This window comes from Hemitrygon akajei, chromosome 29 (genome assembly GCF_048418815.1).
Source record: "Hemitrygon akajei chromosome 29, sHemAka1.3, whole genome shotgun sequence".
NCBI lineage: Eukaryota > Metazoa > Chordata > Chondrichthyes > Myliobatiformes > Dasyatidae > Hemitrygon > Hemitrygon akajei.
The window spans coordinates 21,916,022-21,935,057 of NC_133152.1; the positions used below are offsets into that span (position 1 = coordinate 21,916,022).

General features: G+C 47.8%; 1 protein-coding gene across 2 annotated transcripts in view; it reads right to left on the bottom strand.

The window, feature by feature from the left end:
* LOC140718286 (uncharacterized) overlaps positions 1-19,036 on the bottom strand; it is a 135,872-nt gene that overhangs the window by 31,061 nt on the left and 85,775 nt on the right. For both annotated transcript variants that reach the window (XM_073031820.1, XM_073031819.1), the window contains exons 27-31: positions 15,832-16,216; positions 12,383-12,600; positions 10,858-10,978; positions 10,604-10,767; positions 2,582-3,022 (exon numbers count right to left, since the gene is read on the bottom strand). In XM_073031820.1, the coding sequence (XP_072887921.1) occupies positions 2,582-3,022; positions 10,604-10,767; positions 10,858-10,978; positions 12,383-12,600; positions 15,832-16,216 (1,329 nt within the window). The remainder of the gene's footprint in view (positions 1-2,581; positions 3,023-10,603; positions 10,768-10,857; positions 10,979-12,382; positions 12,601-15,831; positions 16,217-19,036) is intronic.

A 19,036-nucleotide genomic window follows, 5' to 3' on the forward strand; every position in this document is an offset into this window, starting at 1 on the left:
CTTCCCTGGACTGTGGAGGGGTGTAATTGGGTACCAGAGGTTCTGTGAGTTCAGAGCTGATCACAGTGCTGGGCTTGTTCCGATTTAGAAGGGACGTCAGTTTGACGTGACACTCGTCTGCTGCACTCAGTTTCTGCGGCTGACCGCTGTGTTTCTGGTCCTTAACCCTGCCGGTTTCATTGTGCTGCTTCAGAAGAGCTTGGACAAAACATCTTGAAACTCATGTCTACTTGGGAGAGGTCTTGCTTGATGCAGGATGACCACCTTGTGTCTTGTTGCTGTGCTCACTTTTGCCATGGTGTAAGAATTGATGATTTGAAGGTTAAACTGTCACATCTGCCACACCCTCACCTTTCAGTTTGTTTGTCCTTCACCCAGTCTGATTCCTTCTACACCCAAATCTGTTTCAGTTAATCTGCTTAGTTAAAGACAGCAGAGTCAAGGGATATGGGGAGAGGGCAGGAACGGGGTACTGATTGTGGATGATCAGCCATGATCACAGTGAATGGCGGTGCTGGCTAGAAGGGCTGAATGGCCTACTCCTGCACCTATTGTCTATTGTCTTAGTTCTTTCAGCTCAATATGTCATTGATCATTAGCGCCTGACTGTTATCTTTGTTTAATCATGTTCTGGGCTGTATACCTACAAAGTTATCAAGTTTTATTTGAAAAGTGGTCTACTATGTAATATATTACTTTCTTTAATGAAATACAAGCATTTCTCCGTAACATTTAATTTTTTTTTTGGAAACCAAATATTTGGAAATCTAATATTTGCTCTTTTCTAATGCAGAGGACAAAAAATAAACACTTAAAACAAAACTTATATAAAAAGAACCTCGGGTGCCTGAGACTTTTGCACAGTACTGTAAAGCTAATCCAGTCTAGTTAAAGAGAGTGACTCAAAGCTGACCACTGAGTGTTCGATTCTGAAAGTTTCTATTTTTAAAAACTTAAAGCAAAAACATAACTTCATCTGCTCTTCAAGCGGAGGATGTACAAGATGACAGCATGTTATTAGAAGAGAGTTGTTCTCCCCTGTGGCCTGTTCAGTAACTATTCCTCAGCCAACAACTATTCTTTGTGCAGATTTAACTTTCCATTATTTCCATATGATACAGATAGTGGTCATTTGTCTGGCTCTCAGAGTAATCCCACTCCTTTGCTAATTTTCCCTCAATTTCCCTGCACATGCGTACACATCTCACCTCTGCGTTTCGCCCACGTGTTTGCGATTTCAAAAAAATAAATTAGACTCTCGACTGCTATAAGGAACTCTTACCGACACCCAACAAGAAAGTGCTTGCAGCTCAGTGTTTAGGAATTTTGCACCGTGTCTCTAAACAAATTTTATTAAAGTGATGACAGAGAATTTAGTGTAACAGCGGAAGATCGATTGCCTCTCTCAATCCATCCCCTCTCTCTCTTTCACTCCCTCACTTCCCTGATCTATTAAACGGGGCCCCAGCAGCACAGCGTTTCCGTGCATACCTATGCTGCTAAGGGGCACCTTCAGGATGGCGAGTTCGGTTCCTCCCCCCCCCCCAACTACTCCCGGGCTCACAGCCAGGAATTGTGCTGCTATGTCTGGCTTGTCGATCACCGGCCACCTTGCTAGGGTGAGAGGAAACAGGTGTGTGACTCGCTCACATTTACCTTCAGTCAATATAAACTACTCGGAAGAAGAGAATGAGCAAATTGAAATGGAATTTGCTGCAAGGAAACAGGCCAACGTGTGCCAGTAGTTATGCTCCAGGCGTCTTCATTTCACTCATCTGCATATTCATCTAGATGCATTTATATTATATTCCACTTTCCCAGCAAGACAGCTTGGGGGTTTATATAGGCATCTGTTAGTCTCATGAGACCATGGATTTGCGCCTTAGAAGGTTGTCTAAGGGTGCAGGCCTGGGCAGGGTTGTATGGGAGACCGGCAGTTGCCCAGCTGCAAGCCTTGCCCTCTCCACACCACCGATGTTGCCCAAGGGAAGGGCACTAGGACCCAAGCAGCTTGGCACCGGTGTCGTCGCAGAGCAATGTGTTGTTAAGTGCCTTGCTCAAGGACACAACGCACTGCCTCAGCTGAGGCTCGAACCAGTGACCTTCAGATCACTAGACCGATGCCTTATCCACTAGGCCACGCGCCAACAGTAACTTGAGGATGATGGGCCAAATAGCCTCCTTCCGTTCAATAAGTTTCTACCCTTCTATTCTGGGCAATGAGTGGGCATATTTTAAAATAGAGACACTACTGTTGCCTAAAACTAATACTGGAAGTAATTTGCACAAATGGAATCTAAGGATAATATTTATGATGAATAACTAGACCTAGTTAATGGGGTCCCAACACCCCTCAGTCTCCTAAACGCAAGGAAGGGTATTTCTTTCAACCTGAAAATGGCTGCAGTCTCATTCCTCTACAGAAAAAGTGACATAACACTGAAAAAGAATCTCTAGGCTAAAACATCTGCAAAGGATTGCAGCTGTGTCTCAGGGCCTGGTCTTTTTTGTGGGGAACAGTAGCCTAATTTTGGGAAGTGGAACGTTGGTCTCACTCACTGAGAGCCTTGCTAAGACTCACCTGGAGGATGCGACGGTCGTGCTCGCTGCTGCTCAGGGCCTTCTGCAGCTGCTGGACCTTCTCCTGGAGGGCCGAGGTAGCGGCCATCTTGTCGGACAGCGTCAGGGACAGGCTCTGCACCTTGTCTTTCAGCTGGCTCTCCCCCTCCTCCGACTTGGCCAGCGAGGCGTTCAGCCGGTCGACCGTCAGCTGCAGGCTGCTGCTCTTGGAGTGGCTGCCGGCCAGCTGCCGCTGCAGGCTCTCCACGCGCTCCTGCAGCAGCTGGACCTCGGCCTGGCGGTCACTCGTCGCCAGCCGCGTCCGCTGCAGCTCCCCCTCCAGCGAGCGGCGAGCCAGCTCCAGCTTCGTGGAGCGGCTCTCGGAGACGTCCAGGACCTCCTTCAGCTTACGCTTGTCGTTCTCCAGCTTGGCCTCGTTGGCTTTCATTTTGCTGATCTTGTCCTGGGGTTAAAACACACACAGACACACTTTGCTAGGTTAGCTAGGCTCAGTGAATGGCACCCGCATGGAAACAGGCCTTTCGGACAAATAGGCTCCTTCAGTACTAATCCCACCTTCCTGCATTAGGTCTGTAGCCTTCCGTCCCTGGGTGATTAAGTGCTTATCTAGACATACTTTTTAAATTAATTTTTTTATAAGTTTCTACACTACAATAGAAAAAAAACCCACCAACAAAATGGAGATGTATACAGTGACATGTTTTAAATGCCATCAACATTTCTGCTTCCACCATTCACTGGCAGTGCTTTCCAGGTAATCACCAGCCTCTGGCTGAGAGAAGGGTCCCCTCGGATCCCTTCTAAATCTTTTCCCCTTTATCCTAAACCTTTGTCCTCTTGATGGCAGAGAAGTTTCCTGCGGTCTACCCCACCGATACAATTCGTAATTCTGTATCGCTCAATCATGTCTCCTAGCCGGTTGTGCACCAGGGAAAGAGAGACAGCCCTTCTATTACACAGGAAGATGGCGGGCTCTGGTTTCTCGTCAAAGATGAGCATTTTAGTCAGGGCGTGGGCTTCATTCCTGGGCCAAGGCTGTGCTAAGTTACAGGATTTTGGGATGTGAGAGCACCCGGGGGGAATCCCTCGCAGTCACAGGGAGAAACGTGCCAACTCCACACAGACAGCACCAGAGGTCAGGACTGAATCGGGGACACAGCTCCTCCATCTGTGCCTACGCGAGACCAAGCCACTTAACGAGACGCCAGGGCGTCTTGAACAGAGGAGAGTGAAGCGCAGAGATTTGGGGAGGGGATTCCAGAACTCGGCAGCTGAACGTACGGCTGGCAAAGGTCACGCTCCAGCCCCAGATCTGGGAAAGAGAAAGCTTGAAGAGCGGGAGAGAAAGGGGACAACTGAGAAGGCATGGAGGGATTTTAAAATAAAGCTTTTTTTTTTAAAGATCAGGAGTCTGGTGTAAGAAGTTACTTAAAATCTCTCTCTCTCTCTCTCTCTCTCTCTCTCTGAGCAAACATTTGCCCTGTGCCTTTGTGGCTCAGAGAGAAACTTTTCTCCCATTGGATTCCTGTGACTGCATTCAGGATGCTATACAAATGGAAATGATTGGTGTTGCCAGAGTGGAGTGAGATGCCAATTCACAGAGACCTGGAGTTTAACCTAGAAGGCCTTCATTTATCCACTGGAGACCGTCTGAAAGCTCATGTTATCCTCACGCTACTTCTAGCCCTTGCCACCCCCACACTCCAGACTACATCTACAAATCCAGCTCCTGGAGTAAAGTGTTCAGCACTGGGTTTTCACAATAGCAACAGTGTCAGTCTTGCTCTGGGTCCTCATTACAGATGGACTTGACTACACCCATAGGGGCTCCATGGCTGCTCTCGAGCCAGATATTTTCCACAAATGTGCTTCCGTTCCACATCTCTAGTCCATGAGGCTACCCGCTCTCAGTGTGCATGCTTTCTCTCGGCCAGACCTCTTCCCAGCACTTAGTGCCAAGAAAAATACAAAGCGTCTGCCTGCACCGCAGCTAGTGCGCACAACAAGTTCACTCCTGACACTCAACAGTTAACTTGGGAATCTCCGCTGCTGCTGAATGAAGCCTATGGGGCTTCCTTGGATTCCTTTGTCTCCATCAGTGTGATTTTTAAGGATGCCTCATCTAATCATGTTAACTGGATATGCAACCAAGACTTCCTTTAATTCTTCACTCTTATTTTCCTCAAATAGTACTGTAGCCCAGGACATTGGGTTAAGCGTCCAGCTTACTGGGCAAGGTTTGGACATTCCGGATGGACATTGCAAGGTGTCCTATCAGACCGAGGGGCAGCTTATGACTTCTGGAGGCTGCTTGGTTCACACGGACTGATGCCTGAAATGATCCTGCCGGGTCAAATGCAGTCCTGAGTGAGGATTGGCAGCTGGATTCCAGTGTGGCTTTTCTTCAGGAATGACGTCGGAGCTGAAGGATAAGCACAGCTGAGTGAGGCAGGGGCTTAAGGCGCTAAGGCCAATAAACTTTGGTCAGGAAAGGTTACATCGAATGTGGACGAGACAGGGGATCAGCCGGAACCCTACTGGATGACGCAGCAGCCTCAAGAATCATGAAGATTGCTCCTGCTCCTATATTCTTCCCCTAACTTTTGTCAGGCAGGGTTATTTCCTGACCTTTGTGTTTCATAATTCCCCATAAGCATCACCCCAAAACCATTCTTCGGTCAGGAGGAGACAAAGACTTTTTCTCCCCACCACCATCGCCATTTTGCTGGAGTGGGGAGACACTCTGTGTAGTCTGCCTGAGTGAAGCACCGGGAGATCCGCTCTACACTCTGTGTCTCATTCCAGCAACCTGGACAGCGAGTGTTAGCGGGATGGGTATTCCATCCTCATCTTTGGGGCTTCCTGATCCAACAGTGGAACACTTACTGACTGTGCCACAGAAGTTTTGAAGTTATGCCATTGAAACTTACCAATATTGTGAAAGGGCTTAAGAGGGTGAAGGTGGAAAGGTTGCTTGCCTGAGCTACGTTATCTGGTAGTAAAGTGCACTGTCTCAGGATAAGGTACCAGAAGTTTAAGACTCTTGGAAGTAATTTCTTCACCCAGAGGGCTGTGATTCTTTGGAAAACTCGGTCAGAGTCAAGACTGCTCTACCACTGAACATGTTCAAGGCTGGGATTAAACTTTTGTTGGACTTGAAGGGATCCGGAGAATGCAGGGATCCAGCAGACAACTGGAGTTGAGGAAGGGGATCACGACATGATCTAGTGGTATAGGAGAGTGGATCAAAGGGTGGCCTGTTCCAGCTCCTGCCTCCATTTTACGTGTGATGTGCTCAGACCTCGAGAGGTGCTATATACAAGAAAGACTGCAGATGCTGGAAATGTGATTCTGAAGGGGGTCTTGGCCCGAAAAATTGAATTTTCATTTCCCTCCATAGATGTTGTTTGATCTGCTAAATTCCTCCAGCATTTTCCGCGTGTTGCAGTATAAATAGAGTCTTTTTTTATTATCTACAGCAGGGGACCCCTGGACCCCTTGTGGTGGCTCCTGGCATTAAAAAAGACTGGGAACCTCTGATCTACAGGGTAGGTACCAATTACTCCTTCCCACCTCCCACGGCCACCCAACTCTCACCCCCCCCAAACCCAGGTTCGGTGGGGGGGGGGGGTTGTTAGGAACAAGCAGTTCCCTGTAGTATGGTCACAAACAGTCATGAATGGTGACAGGGGCAACTGAGGTGGGTTGGAACGTGGTTAAAGTGAGACCATCAGTTGTGGGAACACTAGAAGTAGAATGAGTGAGTGTAGTTATCCCCTTTTGTTCAAGAGCCTGATGGTTGAGGGGTAGTAACTGTTCTTGAACCTGGTGGTGAGAGTCCTGAGGCTCCTGTACCTTCTGCCTGATGGCAGCAGTGAGAAAAGAGCATGGCCTGGGTGGTGAGAATCTTTGATGATGGACGCTGCTTTTCTATGTCAACGTGGCATGCAGATGTGCTCAGTGGTTGGGAGGGTTTTACCTGTGATGTACTGGGCCGAATCCACTACCTTTTATAGGATTTTCCACTCAAAGATTTTGGTGTTCCCATACCAGGTCGTAATACAGCCAGTCAGCACACTTTCCACCACACATCTATAGAAGTTTGCCGAGGTTTTTGATGACATGGTGAATCTCCGCAGACTCCTGAGGAAGCAGAGGCGCTGTTGTGCTTTCTTCACAATTATATTTATCTGATGGGTCCAGGACAGGTCCTCTGAGACAGTGACACCCAGGAATTTAAAGTTACTGACCCTCTCCACCTCTGATCCTCCGATGATTACTGGCTCATGGACCTCTGATTTCCCCCCTCTGAAGTCTACAATCAGTTCCTTGGTCTTACTGACATTGAGTGAGGGGTTGTTGTTATTACACCACTCAGCCAAATTTTCAACCTCCCTCCTGTTTGCTGATTCATCACCACCTTTGATCCGGCCCACAACAGTGGTGTTGTCAGCAAACTCGGATAAGGTGTTGGAGCTGTGCTTAGCCACACGGTCGTTGATGTAAAGCGATAGAGCAGGGGGCTAAGCACACATCCCCGTGGTGCTGGAGATCGAGGAGAAGCTATTTTTGCCAATATGAACCGACTGGCGTCTACAAGTGAGGAAATCCAGGATCCAATTGCACAAGCGGGTAGTGAGGGAGTAGTGAGGGGGTAGTGAGGGAGTGGTAAGGGGGTAATGAGGGGATAGTGAGGGGGTATTGAGGGAGTAGTGAGGGGGTAATGAGGGGGTAACGAGGGGGTAATAAGGGGGTAGTGAGGGAGTAATGAGGGAGTAGTAGAATCAGTTTGGATTTATGGGTAGGTGAGTGAAAACGCAGCAGCTTACAGGGAATTGAGTGGAAGAATAGGATTGATCAGGTTGCTGAGAGATGGCATCAACTCAGTGAGTTGAATCCTATTAAACTGGAATATAAAGCCCACAAAAAAAAAATCAACATACATTAAGGAAGAGTGGTGTCTTGCAGGAGGTAGGTGGGCAGAGATTTATTCTTAATCAGTGCCATTAAACATAGAAGTACTCTAACTCTACCAATGCTCCATCGAACGATTTTATTAACAGCTGTGCGCACGAACCACTGCTCTCATGCAGGAAATATTTTTACGTGGCCTGATAACTTTGCGGCACTTAAGACGTTTTATTCTATATGTACATACGTTGAATATTAAAATGAAAACTGAAAGAAAAGCATGCTTTTGATTTTATTTACTAATTGAAAGGTAGAATGAAACATAGTACTAAGAAAACGTTTCACGTTTCATGAACTTTTTCTGGTCTGTGTTTATTACAAATCCATTGTCTATAAACACTGTCCAGATTAATTTCGCATCCAGATGAAAGATGCATCTTAATCTTCATTAGATCATTCAAACGTTCCACTTCTAGGCTGCTTCTGGATTTTAATTTGATTGAATTCATAAGCCTGAATCCACATTCACAGTCAGCACTAGAAGCTTGAAACGTCCCGACGAAGTCAACAAGAATTGACAGTTCTTCAAACTCTTCGTTGCTGAGCACGTCGTTCAACATAATCACTGAACGTTCTTTTTTAAACTTTCTCTGAAACGACGACTTTGAAACCACAGTTCTGCCGCGATATTTTTGAGGCAATGCGTTTGTTGTATATAAAAGAAAATTCCAGCCGTGCAGCGACAAAGGCTACGTGAGCGGGAGCTTCTCGGTTACTGCGCAGTTTGGATGGGACAGTGAACACCACCATCACTGCTCCACACACTCCGGCGTCTCTTTTAGTTCTACACTCAATAACTAAACGAGAAATCATACAAACCATACTGCCTGGAGCCTAACACACACACAGTTTATTTAACAAATGATCTAACTACTCAGGAGATAATGTTAACAACTAAAAATTGCTTGCTTTTACTTTATATCACTAAATTCCCGTTTGCGTGTTCAGGATCAGATTCTTTTCCATGTAGCCACTTGAGACCGTGAATGGTTAACAGACTTGTGTAAAAGACATGAGATCTCTGTTATAAGTGCAGGTTGAGCTCCATCTTTGCACACAAAAGCAGGGGCACTTCCCGATCAGCTAATGACAGCCTCCCAGATCTGGAGTAATAGGAGCCAACCTAAAATGAGTGTCAAAGCTGGGCTTCGTGAAGGAGAAAATGTTTCAACTCACAGGAAGCATTGAGTGAGCATCTGGTCATTATTGGTTTTCAAATGAAAATAACGGCCGTTTATCCCTGGATGGGCTGAGAAATGGCAAATGCAGTTTAATTGGGATAAGTGCAAGGGTTTGCATTTTGGGAAGACAAATGAGGGTAGGACTTTCATGGTGAATGGTAGGGGCCCGGGGAGTGTTATAGATCAGAGGGTCCTAGGAGTACAAGTCCATGGTGCTCCAAAAGTGGTATTCCAGGTAGACGGGATGGTGAAGAGGGCCTTTGGCATGCTAACCTCTGTCAGTCAAGGCCCCGAGTATGGAAGCTGTGGTGTTTTGTTGAAGTTGTACAAGATGTTAGTGAGGCCACATTGGAATATTGTGTTCAGTTTTGGTCACCTTGCTATAACAAAGATGACATTAAGCTAGACAGAGTGCAGACACGATTTAGAAGAACGTTGTCAGGGCCCTAAGGACTGAATTATGGAGTGAGACCATAGATATAGGAGCTGAATTAGGCCATTGGGCCCATCGAGTCTGTTCCACTATTTCATCATGGCCGATCCATTTTCCCTCTCAGTCCTAATCTCCTGCCTTCTCCTTGTATCACTTCATGCCCTGACTAATCTATCAACCTCTGCCTTAAATGTACCCAGTGACTTGGCCTCCACAGCCCCCTTCCACAGATTCACCACTCTCTGCCTAAAGAAATTCCTCCACACCTCTGTTCTAAATGGCTGTCCCTCGCCATAGGAAACATCCTCCCCACGTCTCCTCTAACAAGGCCTTTCAACATTTCAATAGGTTTCAATGAGAATCCCTTCCTCATGAGTACAGGTCCAGAGCCGTCAAGCACTCCTCACGTGATTCAATCCCAGAATCATTTTCCAGAGGTTCAGCCGGTTGGGACCTCTTTCCGTGCAGCGAAGGAGAGTGAGGGGTAATCTTACAGAGGCATCAGGGGCACAGAGAGAGTGAACGCACACAGTCTTTCCCCCAAGGTCGGGGGAATCAAAAAGTAGAAGGCATAAGTTTAAGGTTTTATTAAGACACAGCGCCAAATAGGCCCTTCCGGCCCTTTGATCCGTGCCATCCAACAACTCCCGATCTGATCCTAGCTGAATCGTGGGGCAAGTCACAATGACCGATTAACCTACCGACCGGTACGTCTATGGACAGTGGGAGGGAACTAGAGCACCCGGAGGAAACCCACGCGGTCACGGCGGACGGAGGAATGCACACACTCCTTACAGGCAGCGGCAGGTCGCCCGGACCGAAAAGTGCTGTGTTAACCACTAGGCCACCTTGCCGCCCTAGTAGGAGACTGAGGGGGGTAACATTTTCACCCAGAGGGTGGTCAGTATATGGAATGAGCTGCCAGAGGAAGCCGTTGAGGCATGTACATTAACAATATTTAAAGGTACTTGGACAGGTACGTGGATAGGAAAGGTTCAGAGGGATATGGGCCAAATGTAGATACATGGGACTAGCTCAGATGGCATTCCTGGCTGGCAAAGGGCCCGTTTTCACACTATGTGACTCTACAACAGTGTGGGGCTAAGGGTATTTCAGGCAGCTTCTGTCAAGGGAAATGGGCAACGGAGGTTTCAGTCTCAACCTGAAACGTTAATTGCCCATTTTCCTTGGCAGACGCTGCCTCACCTGCTGAGTTCCTCCTGCACTTTGTTTCCTGTTCCAGGTTCCAGCATCTGCAATCTCTGGTGTCCCCGTCAACAGCCTGCTGAGCACCGTGGAAGGTAACCGAACGTAGGCGATGCTCATCTCCCTGCCACGCGTCAACGTCGTCAGAAAAGGACCAAAGAGGGAACTGATGGCTGGCACGCCCTAACATTCCGTGGAAGAAAGAGGTGCTGGGTGACTAAACCGACCCTACCTGTGTGGTCCTCCTGTCGGCGTCGGCTGTCTGGACCGTTCTCTCCAGTGTAGCAATCTTATCGAGCAGGACTTTGCGCTCTCGCTCGCTGCGGCGGATCGTCTCTTCCTGCAGCATCAGCGCGGTCTGCGCGCTGCTCAGTCGGCCGTCAACGCCTTTCTTACCTAGAAACACAGGGGTCGTCACTCATCAGCGCCAGTCCCACCAAACCCGCCGGGGAGTGCGCAACTCGAGAGACGGGCTGCGTGACCGACCTTCCTCGCACTCAGCCAGTGACTTCTGCAGCTGTTGCAGGCGGCTGCTGACGTTGTCCCGATCGGACTCCAGCTCTTTCAGCTGTCTGCTCAGGTTGGACACAAGAATACGGGCTTCATCCTGAGGGGCAGAGGGGCAGAATTATCAGAGTATCGGGGCTGTTCCTCAGGGAACGTTAAGCACAAATACATAAAGATAATTGAGCTTTCTGCTTATAAATCAGTAAATACTTGGATGCACTTCGATTCAATCAGCTTCTGTAATATGAGTGACCATTACAGCTAAAACTGCTTTGATAAGGAGATGATGAAAATCGCTTCCATCTGATGTGTTCTCTTAGGGGTCGTGGATCTACGCGTCTGCACGGTCTCCACCGGGACGACTGTAAATCCTCCGTCTGACTATAGCTCCTGTTCAGCAAAGCTGAATGTAACATCTTGCAAGGTTATTTCTTTTCAATTTTGCCAAGTAGTTGAGGCCATAAAAAGGTTTGTCATTCTAACTGGGCTACGCTCAATTTATCTGTAATAAGGAAGTCAGGGAGCAGACTCCTGCACGCAGAAACTTAAGTAAAGTTGAATCCTTTGATATCACTACCCTTGATAGTATTTATAAACCTGTGAGTTGCCCCAGTGGAATGACCTCTGATTGACTTTGGACTTCTTTTATAAATAAAAATGCCTTCCTGTTACAAGAATGTCTAGCCTCTTTCTCATTGAGGCATTTCTATCTGTTATTGCTGTTTTCTAAACTACCGCCACCAAATTTCATTTTTATTAACTTCTCTAGAGTATGTTCCCAGGAAGTCACCGTGACCTTCATTTTCTGAGTTTATTGCAGCAATTACTAGCTCCCCATCCCACTTAACTTCTTCCAGGTGCTGCGATATTGACTCAAGATACATGGCTATGTGTATGACGTTTTACAACGGGCAGGTTTTGTGCAGTAAGGTGCTTTGCAAACTCTTGATACCTTAACAACTAATTCAGTCCCGAACCCTGGCTAAGGCGTTATTTCTTCCAGTTTACCTGCATGTTTAAGAATTCAGATACGTTACTTCAAATACTTTCCCTGAAGAGAGGCCCATTGGCCTTTGCTGGAGTTCATCTTTCAATAGCGATCGCTCTCACTCTCCTTCATCTAGCTAACCTCTGGGTCATTTCGAATTGTCCATGTTCTTTGTGTCACCAACTTCAGTGGAAGAAAATCCATGGTGAAACCAACACTGGATTGGAAAATTTCTCCCAAATTCCTCACTGGATTTATTGATGACTATCTCTCTATTTACATCCTCTGGTTTTGAGCTTCCTCATAATGTAAACATCTTCCACTTTATCAACTGTTAAAAGCCCAGCTGACTCAGCTTTCCAAAGCCCTAGTGTCATTAATCTTTCCAAATTGTTAGAACCTAACAGACCCAGTACCTTGAAAACTTTTACTGTGCCTCTGTAACATGTCTGAGCTATCACTAACTTGCCACCCCTTCCTCCCACCCAGTGCCAGCATTTGTACATCCGTCCTTACCCGGTCCCTCTGTGCGTCCCTCAGCTCCTGAAGGAAATCTCGCAGGCCTGCTCGGACCACCTCCGGGTCAATATCTGCCCCGTACTGCTCACCGCGGGAGGGGGACTGCGAGCGACTGGGTGACGCGGGGCGGGAGGTGGTGCTACGCTCAGGCGTCCCGGTCCGAGGGATAGGGCTGCCCTGGCCGTCTGTCGTGGTGGTGAAGGTGTTGTCAAAGCCTGGAAACACACAAGAACACGTACATTGCCGCTCCACGGACAGTAGTCTTAGCCCCGAGGCAGGAGCCCCTGAAGTCTCGCTCCAGTGTCTCCATCACACCGTCAAGTTGATGCTCCACGGTTTGGCTCAGGGAGTGCTGCCCTGTCACACCGGCGTTAAAACAAGCTCCAGAGACACTGGCTCCCTACCCCCTTCCTTTTATTTCATGCCCCATCGTCCTTCCCAATCTAATCTTTGCCACTTTATCTCCTAACTTTGGATGTTCCCCCCGTTATCTGCCCATCCAGCCCCCTCACCTGGATCCACCTATCACCTGCAGGGCCGCTTCATCCTCCTCTCTTTCTTCTCAATACAGGTGGGCAGTCTTGACCTGAAACATCACCTGTCCACTTCCCTCCATAGATGCTGCCTGACCCATCGAGTCCCTCCAGCACTTAATCTCGAGGTTTTCAGCACTCCCAGTCTCTCGTGTCTTCATACCAGAGGAGAGAAAGGAACTGTCGATGCTTAAGGTTGAAACCGCGTTCCAGGACTGTGAGCTTTGCCCTCTCGGGGAGAAAGAGCAACTTGCAATATTTCTAAAAAGGGCTGGAGAAGTACCATGTGTGGCTTGGGAAGTATTTAACCTGAGTCATCGTCACTTGAAGTTGATTGTCAGGTTCCTGTTTATGGAATCTCCCCCAGTTCCACAGCACAAAGACACCAAGGTACGGCGGAGGGGAGGGGTTGCTACCGCACAAGATCAAAGTAAGATGCAGAAACTTGTAGAGTTAGTCAACTCCGTCTCGGGTACTAGCTTCCGTAGCATCCGAGACAATTCCGAGATCTCTGCACAATCACACTACAGTAACAGTTGCCTTATTAAACTAACGAATACAAAATAAAGACCTGGCTGTTACTCACCAAAATTTGTCTTAACAAATGACAATTCAGCAGCAGGAAAGTGTAATCTATGTAACTTGCAAGTGTGGAGAGATTGGGTATCGAAACAAGAGACTAGCAGTCGGTCTGCTCCAGTAAAATACACCTGGTAAACAGCCAGACACCTGGTATGTTTATTACTTAGGAAGGCAGTGTCCATCATTAAGGACCCCCACCACCCAGGGCATTCCCTCTTCTCACTGTTACCATCAGGGAGGAGGTACAGAAGCCTGAAGGCACACACTCAGCGATTCAGGAACAGCTTCTTCCCCTCTGTCATCCGATTTCTGAATGGACACTGAACCCATGAACACTACCTCACCACTTTATATTTAATTTCTGTTTTTTATTGCATTACTTAATTTTAATGATTATATAAGTATACTTACCGCAATTCAGTGTTTTTTTCTCTCTATACTTATTTATCATGTGTTGCATTGTACTGCTGCCGTAAAGTTAACAAATTTCAGGACATACGCCGGTGATATTAAACCTGATTCTGATTCTAGTAAATACAAAGAGTTTTGAATTTGCAGCTCTGTGTAACATTTTTATACAAAACTGTTTTAATCAGAGAGAGTGAACACCATCTGCTGGTCAATTTCATTCTTCATCTCTAAGACAGCCTATTGAACCGTGGGAAGCACCACACCATGGCTTATCCAGTCTTTGACTATCATCTACGTACTTGCTCAATGGGAGATGCCAAAGCATATAGTTAAAGAGGTAGTGATGAGCAAACTAGTGAGCCTCAAGGTAGACAAGTTCCCTGGTCCCGATGAGATGCCGACCAGGATACTGAGAGAATTGGTAGAAGTTAAAGTAGATGTGCTTGTGACAACTTACTAACATTCTCTGGACTCTGGGCATTTCCTGGTGCATTGGAAGACAGTAAAAGTCATGCCCGTTTATAAAAGGATGTAGACAAAAGGTGGGTAATTATAGACCAGCCTGTAGTCAGAAAAACGCTTGAAGCTATTATTAAGGAAGAAACGGAGAGAAATCTAGATAGAAGTGATTCCATCAGGCTGACACAGCATGGATTCCTGAAAGACATGTCCTGTTTGACAAACTTTCTGGAGTTCTTTGAGGATTGAGGGGAACAGGTGGATGTCGTACACTTGGATTTCCAGACGGTTCTTGATAAGATGCCACATTAACCTCAGGGCTACCTAAGGTAAGGATGCGAGGAATTGGGGTAACACGTTAGCAGGTTGGTTAATCAGTAGAAGGCAGAAGGTCGGGTAAACGGATGTTTCTTTTGTTGCCGGTCAGTGCTGAGCAGAATTCCGCTGGGGTCAATGATAGGCCCGCAGCTGTTCATTGTATACGTTAATGAGTTGTTAGAGTGTTACATATCTAAGTTTTCTGATTACACTAAACTGAATGGAAAAGCAAACTGTGCAGGGGATGGGGAGAATCTGCAGAGGGTTACAGATAGGTTCAGTGAGTGGGCAGGGGTCTGGCAGATGGAGTATAACATGGTAAACGTGAGGTCACCCAGTTTGAAAGGAAAATTAGAAGAACAGACTATTCTTTAAATGGTGAATGACTGAAGCATGTTGTTGTGCAGAGGGACTTGGCAGTGCATATGCACAAATCACAAAAACTTGGTTTGCGCGTGCAATAGGTTATCAAGGGGGAGAGAGTGATGGGGAGGGAGAGAGAGGGAAGGGGGAGGGACAGAGGGGGTGAGAGAGAATGGAAGAGTGAGGGAGAGGGGAGAGGGAGAGAAAGGGGGAGGGGAGAGAAAGGGGGAGGGGAGAGGGGGAGGAGAGAGGGGGGAGGAGAGAGAGGGGGAGGAGTGAGAGGGGAGGAGAGAGAGGGGAGGGGAGCGAGAGGTGGAGAGGGGGGTCAGTGAGGGGGTGGGGGATAGGGAGAGGGAGACACACACACTCAGAGGTAGGGAGAGCTAGACAAGAAAGATCAAAAGGGTGATGAATTACGAAGGAAGAGAGTCCGGGACTGGGAGGTGGAGACTGAGAATGCTGAATAGTTTAGAAGGAACAGAGGGATTAAGGGAAAGTGAGGGGTACAGTAATTGTGACCAGGTGGAGAATGAGTGTGAATATTTTATTTATTTATTCACTCTGAGTAGGATTTGGGGGCAAAGCCTGTATTGATTACCAACCCATACCCACCCTACAGAAGCTACTTTAATGACAACCAAATTACTTTCTGAGCTGTTTCAACTGTAATTAATATTCACTATCTTTTGCAAAGAACCTCCTGGACTGATAGCTCCAGTCTGTTTGAATTCTAGGAAAGGCAGCAAAAGTTGTCCTGAGCGATTTGTCAGGCCTGTTTACCTTTAGTTGGAGAGTGCCGTCTGTGGGGCGAGGCACTTTGTCCACGGATTGCCGGACTCTGCGACCGTCCGGACCGGCTGATTCCCAGCGTGCGGCGGAGGGCGGAGTACAGGCAGCTCAGCTTGAACTCCAGGTCCCGCTTCTGCCCCTCCACCCGCGCCAGCTCGCCCTCCAACCCGTTCACCCGTCCCTCCGCGGCGCTCAGTTTCAGGCAGAGCTCGTGAACTTCCACCTGGGCTTTCTCCAGCTTCAGCTCCAGGTTGCGTGCGTTGTCCAGCAGCTTCTTCCCGTTCCCCTGGGCTTCCTCCAGACTTCCCGCCAGGTCCTTCTCTCGGATGCGGAACTCGTGCTCTGCTTCCGTCAGCCTCCGCTGAAGGTTGGCCAGCTGCAACAGAAGAAGGAAGTCAAGGGCGAATCCAGGCTCTCAAAGTAAGTTTATCAAAGTACGTACTGTGTATGTTGCCATATACTACCCTGAGTGCTGGCGCGTGGCCTAGTGGATAAGGCAACGGTCCAGTGATCTGAAGGTCACTGGTTCGATCCTCAGCTGAGGCACTTAACCACACATTGCTCTGTGATGACATCGGTGCCAAGCTGCTTGGGTCCTAGTGCCCTTCCCTTGGACAACATCAGTGGCGTGGAGAGGGGAAGGCTTGCAGCTAGGGCAACTGCCGGTCTCCCATACAACCCTGCCCAGGCCTGCACCCTGGAAACCTTCCAAGGCACAAATCCATGGTCTCCATGACACTAACGGATGTCTATACTACCCTGAGAATCATTTTCTTGCTGGAAAAAAGAATTACAATAGAATTTTATGAACAGCTGATGAGCAGAAGAAGAGATACTGTGCAAACATTTGTAACACCCTGGTTCACATTTTTTCTGCTCTGCTGTAGGTATTTCATTTTAGCAACTCTGCGAGAGCAGTCTGCTCTACTTTCAGGCTGTTTGGGTTATTGTTGAAGATAAGGGATGCTGAGGAAGGTGGGTCATCCAATTAGGAAGGCTGGTCTTGGGTTTTTCTTTTGTTCAGCAGGAGACGAAGAGAGAGGACGCTGGGGAGAACTGGTCGTAGGATTCGACCTGGTGGGGGACCGTGATTCGATGGAGCCAGGCCCCAAGACTGACTGAGGATTGGTGAATATGAATTTTGGAAAGAGTTGAGCTCCAACTGGTGCACATTTGACTGTTTAATTTTATTTGGCCCTTTTTGGGGTTTTTTCCTTTTCTTTACTAATCCTTTAGTTGAAGTTCATAAATATGATTCCTTTAATCGCACGCACGGTGCTGTCTGTTATTTCGTGGCTCTGAGTTGTAACAGGGTTGCATATTACACAGCATCCACACAAACCGGGGTTTGGGGTGGGAGAACCGTCTCAAACTCACTGTTTTGGCAGGACCAGAGTTGGCGCGTGGCCAAGTGGTTAAGGCGTTCGTCTTGTGATCTGAAGGTCACTGGTTCGTGCCTCAGCTGAGGCAGCGTGTTTGTGTCCTTGAGCAAGGCACTTAACAACAAGTTGCTCTGCGATGACACCGATGCCAAGCTGCTTGGGTCCTAGTGCCCTTCCCTTGGTGGCGTGGAGAGGGGAAGGCCTGCAGCTGGGCAACTGCCGGTCTCCCATACAACCCTGCCCAGGCCTGCGCTCTGGAAACCTTCCAAGGCACAAATCCATGGTCTCTCGAGACCACCGGATGCCTAGTGTGTATTCCCTAGACTTACGCAACCAAGGAAACCAGCGGGGTTTCATATTCAAAAACAGGGTGGTAAGTGTCCTTGAAAGTGAGTCTGCAGGTTATATAACTAGTCCAGTGTCGGGGTGAGCGAGGTTATCCACACCGTTCATGAGCCTGATGGTTACAGAATAAGAACTGGTGGTGTGGGAGCCAAGGCTTCTGTACCTCCTGCCCAATGGTAGTAGTGAGAAGATAGCACGGCCTAGATGGTCGGGGGTCCTCGATGATGGATGCTGCTTTCCTCGTGGCAGTGCGTGTTGTAAGTATACCCTCAGTGGTGGGGAGGGCTTTGCCTGAGATGAGCTGTATTCACCACGTTCTACAGACTTCCCCCTTCCAGGGCATTAGTGTTTCTGTACCAAGAAGCAACCAGTTAGGATGCTCTCCACTGCACATCTATTGCAGTTTGGTGACATGCTGAATCCATGCAAACTTCTAAGGAAGTAGAGGCACTGTCTTTGTGATGATACATATGCTCTGATATGTTAATGCCTAGGAATTTAAAGCAACTGACTCTCTCCACCTCCGATCCCTGAATGAGGACTGGCTCGTGGACCTCCGGCTTCTCACTCTTGTAGCCGATAATCAGCTCCTTGGTTTTGCTGATTTGCTGAGAGAGAAGCCGTTGTCATTGTGGTAACTCTCAACTAGATTTTCATTGTCCTTCAGATATGCAACCTTTGATTCGGCCAACAACAGCGGTGTTGTGGGCAAATGGGATCGGAGTGGTACTTAGCCACACAATCATAACGGCAAAGTGAGCCGAGCAGGGGGCTACGCACACGGCCTTGTGGCGCACCTCCGCTGATGGTGAATGCGGAGGAGATGTCGCTGCCAATCTGTACAAAGTCTCGGTCTTGGAGTTTAGTGATGAGTTTCGATGAGTGGGATTATCTGAAGAAAAATAGAAAACGATGGATACACCCAGGCAGAGTCTCTAGAAAGAGTATAAGTATTTCATAGCCCAGAACCTCTTGTTGGCCCTCTTTTCCAGTTCTGGCAAGTTGAACCAAAGGAGGCAGGGTGGAAAAAAAGGAATAGGTCTGATGTGGGTTAATGCCGAAGTGAGAAACACATTATGCTTCTTTGTCTGTGTTCTGTGTTGCTAATAGCAGGACTGGAGGACGTGCCCAGCCAGTCAGTCTGTACTAACGGAGAAAACATGGATGAACGACTGGTAGAATTGGCCAGTCTTGATACAGTCAGAAAGAAAGAGTGAGTTACCAAAAATTGGACAAAAAATTAGCAACATAAAACAGAGGCAAAAATTATCTTAAGCTTTACGGTAACCAACCTGGGTCTCACCCTGTCAGAGATTGTAGGGTGGTTCTTGTTCCCATCCCTCTCTTGCTTCTCCACGCTTAAAATTGTGTCCTTTTCTCTCTTTCCTAACCTTTACAAAGACTCCTGATCTGAAACATTTTTTCTGTTTCTCTCTCCACAGAGGCCGCCTGACCTGCTGTGCGTTTCC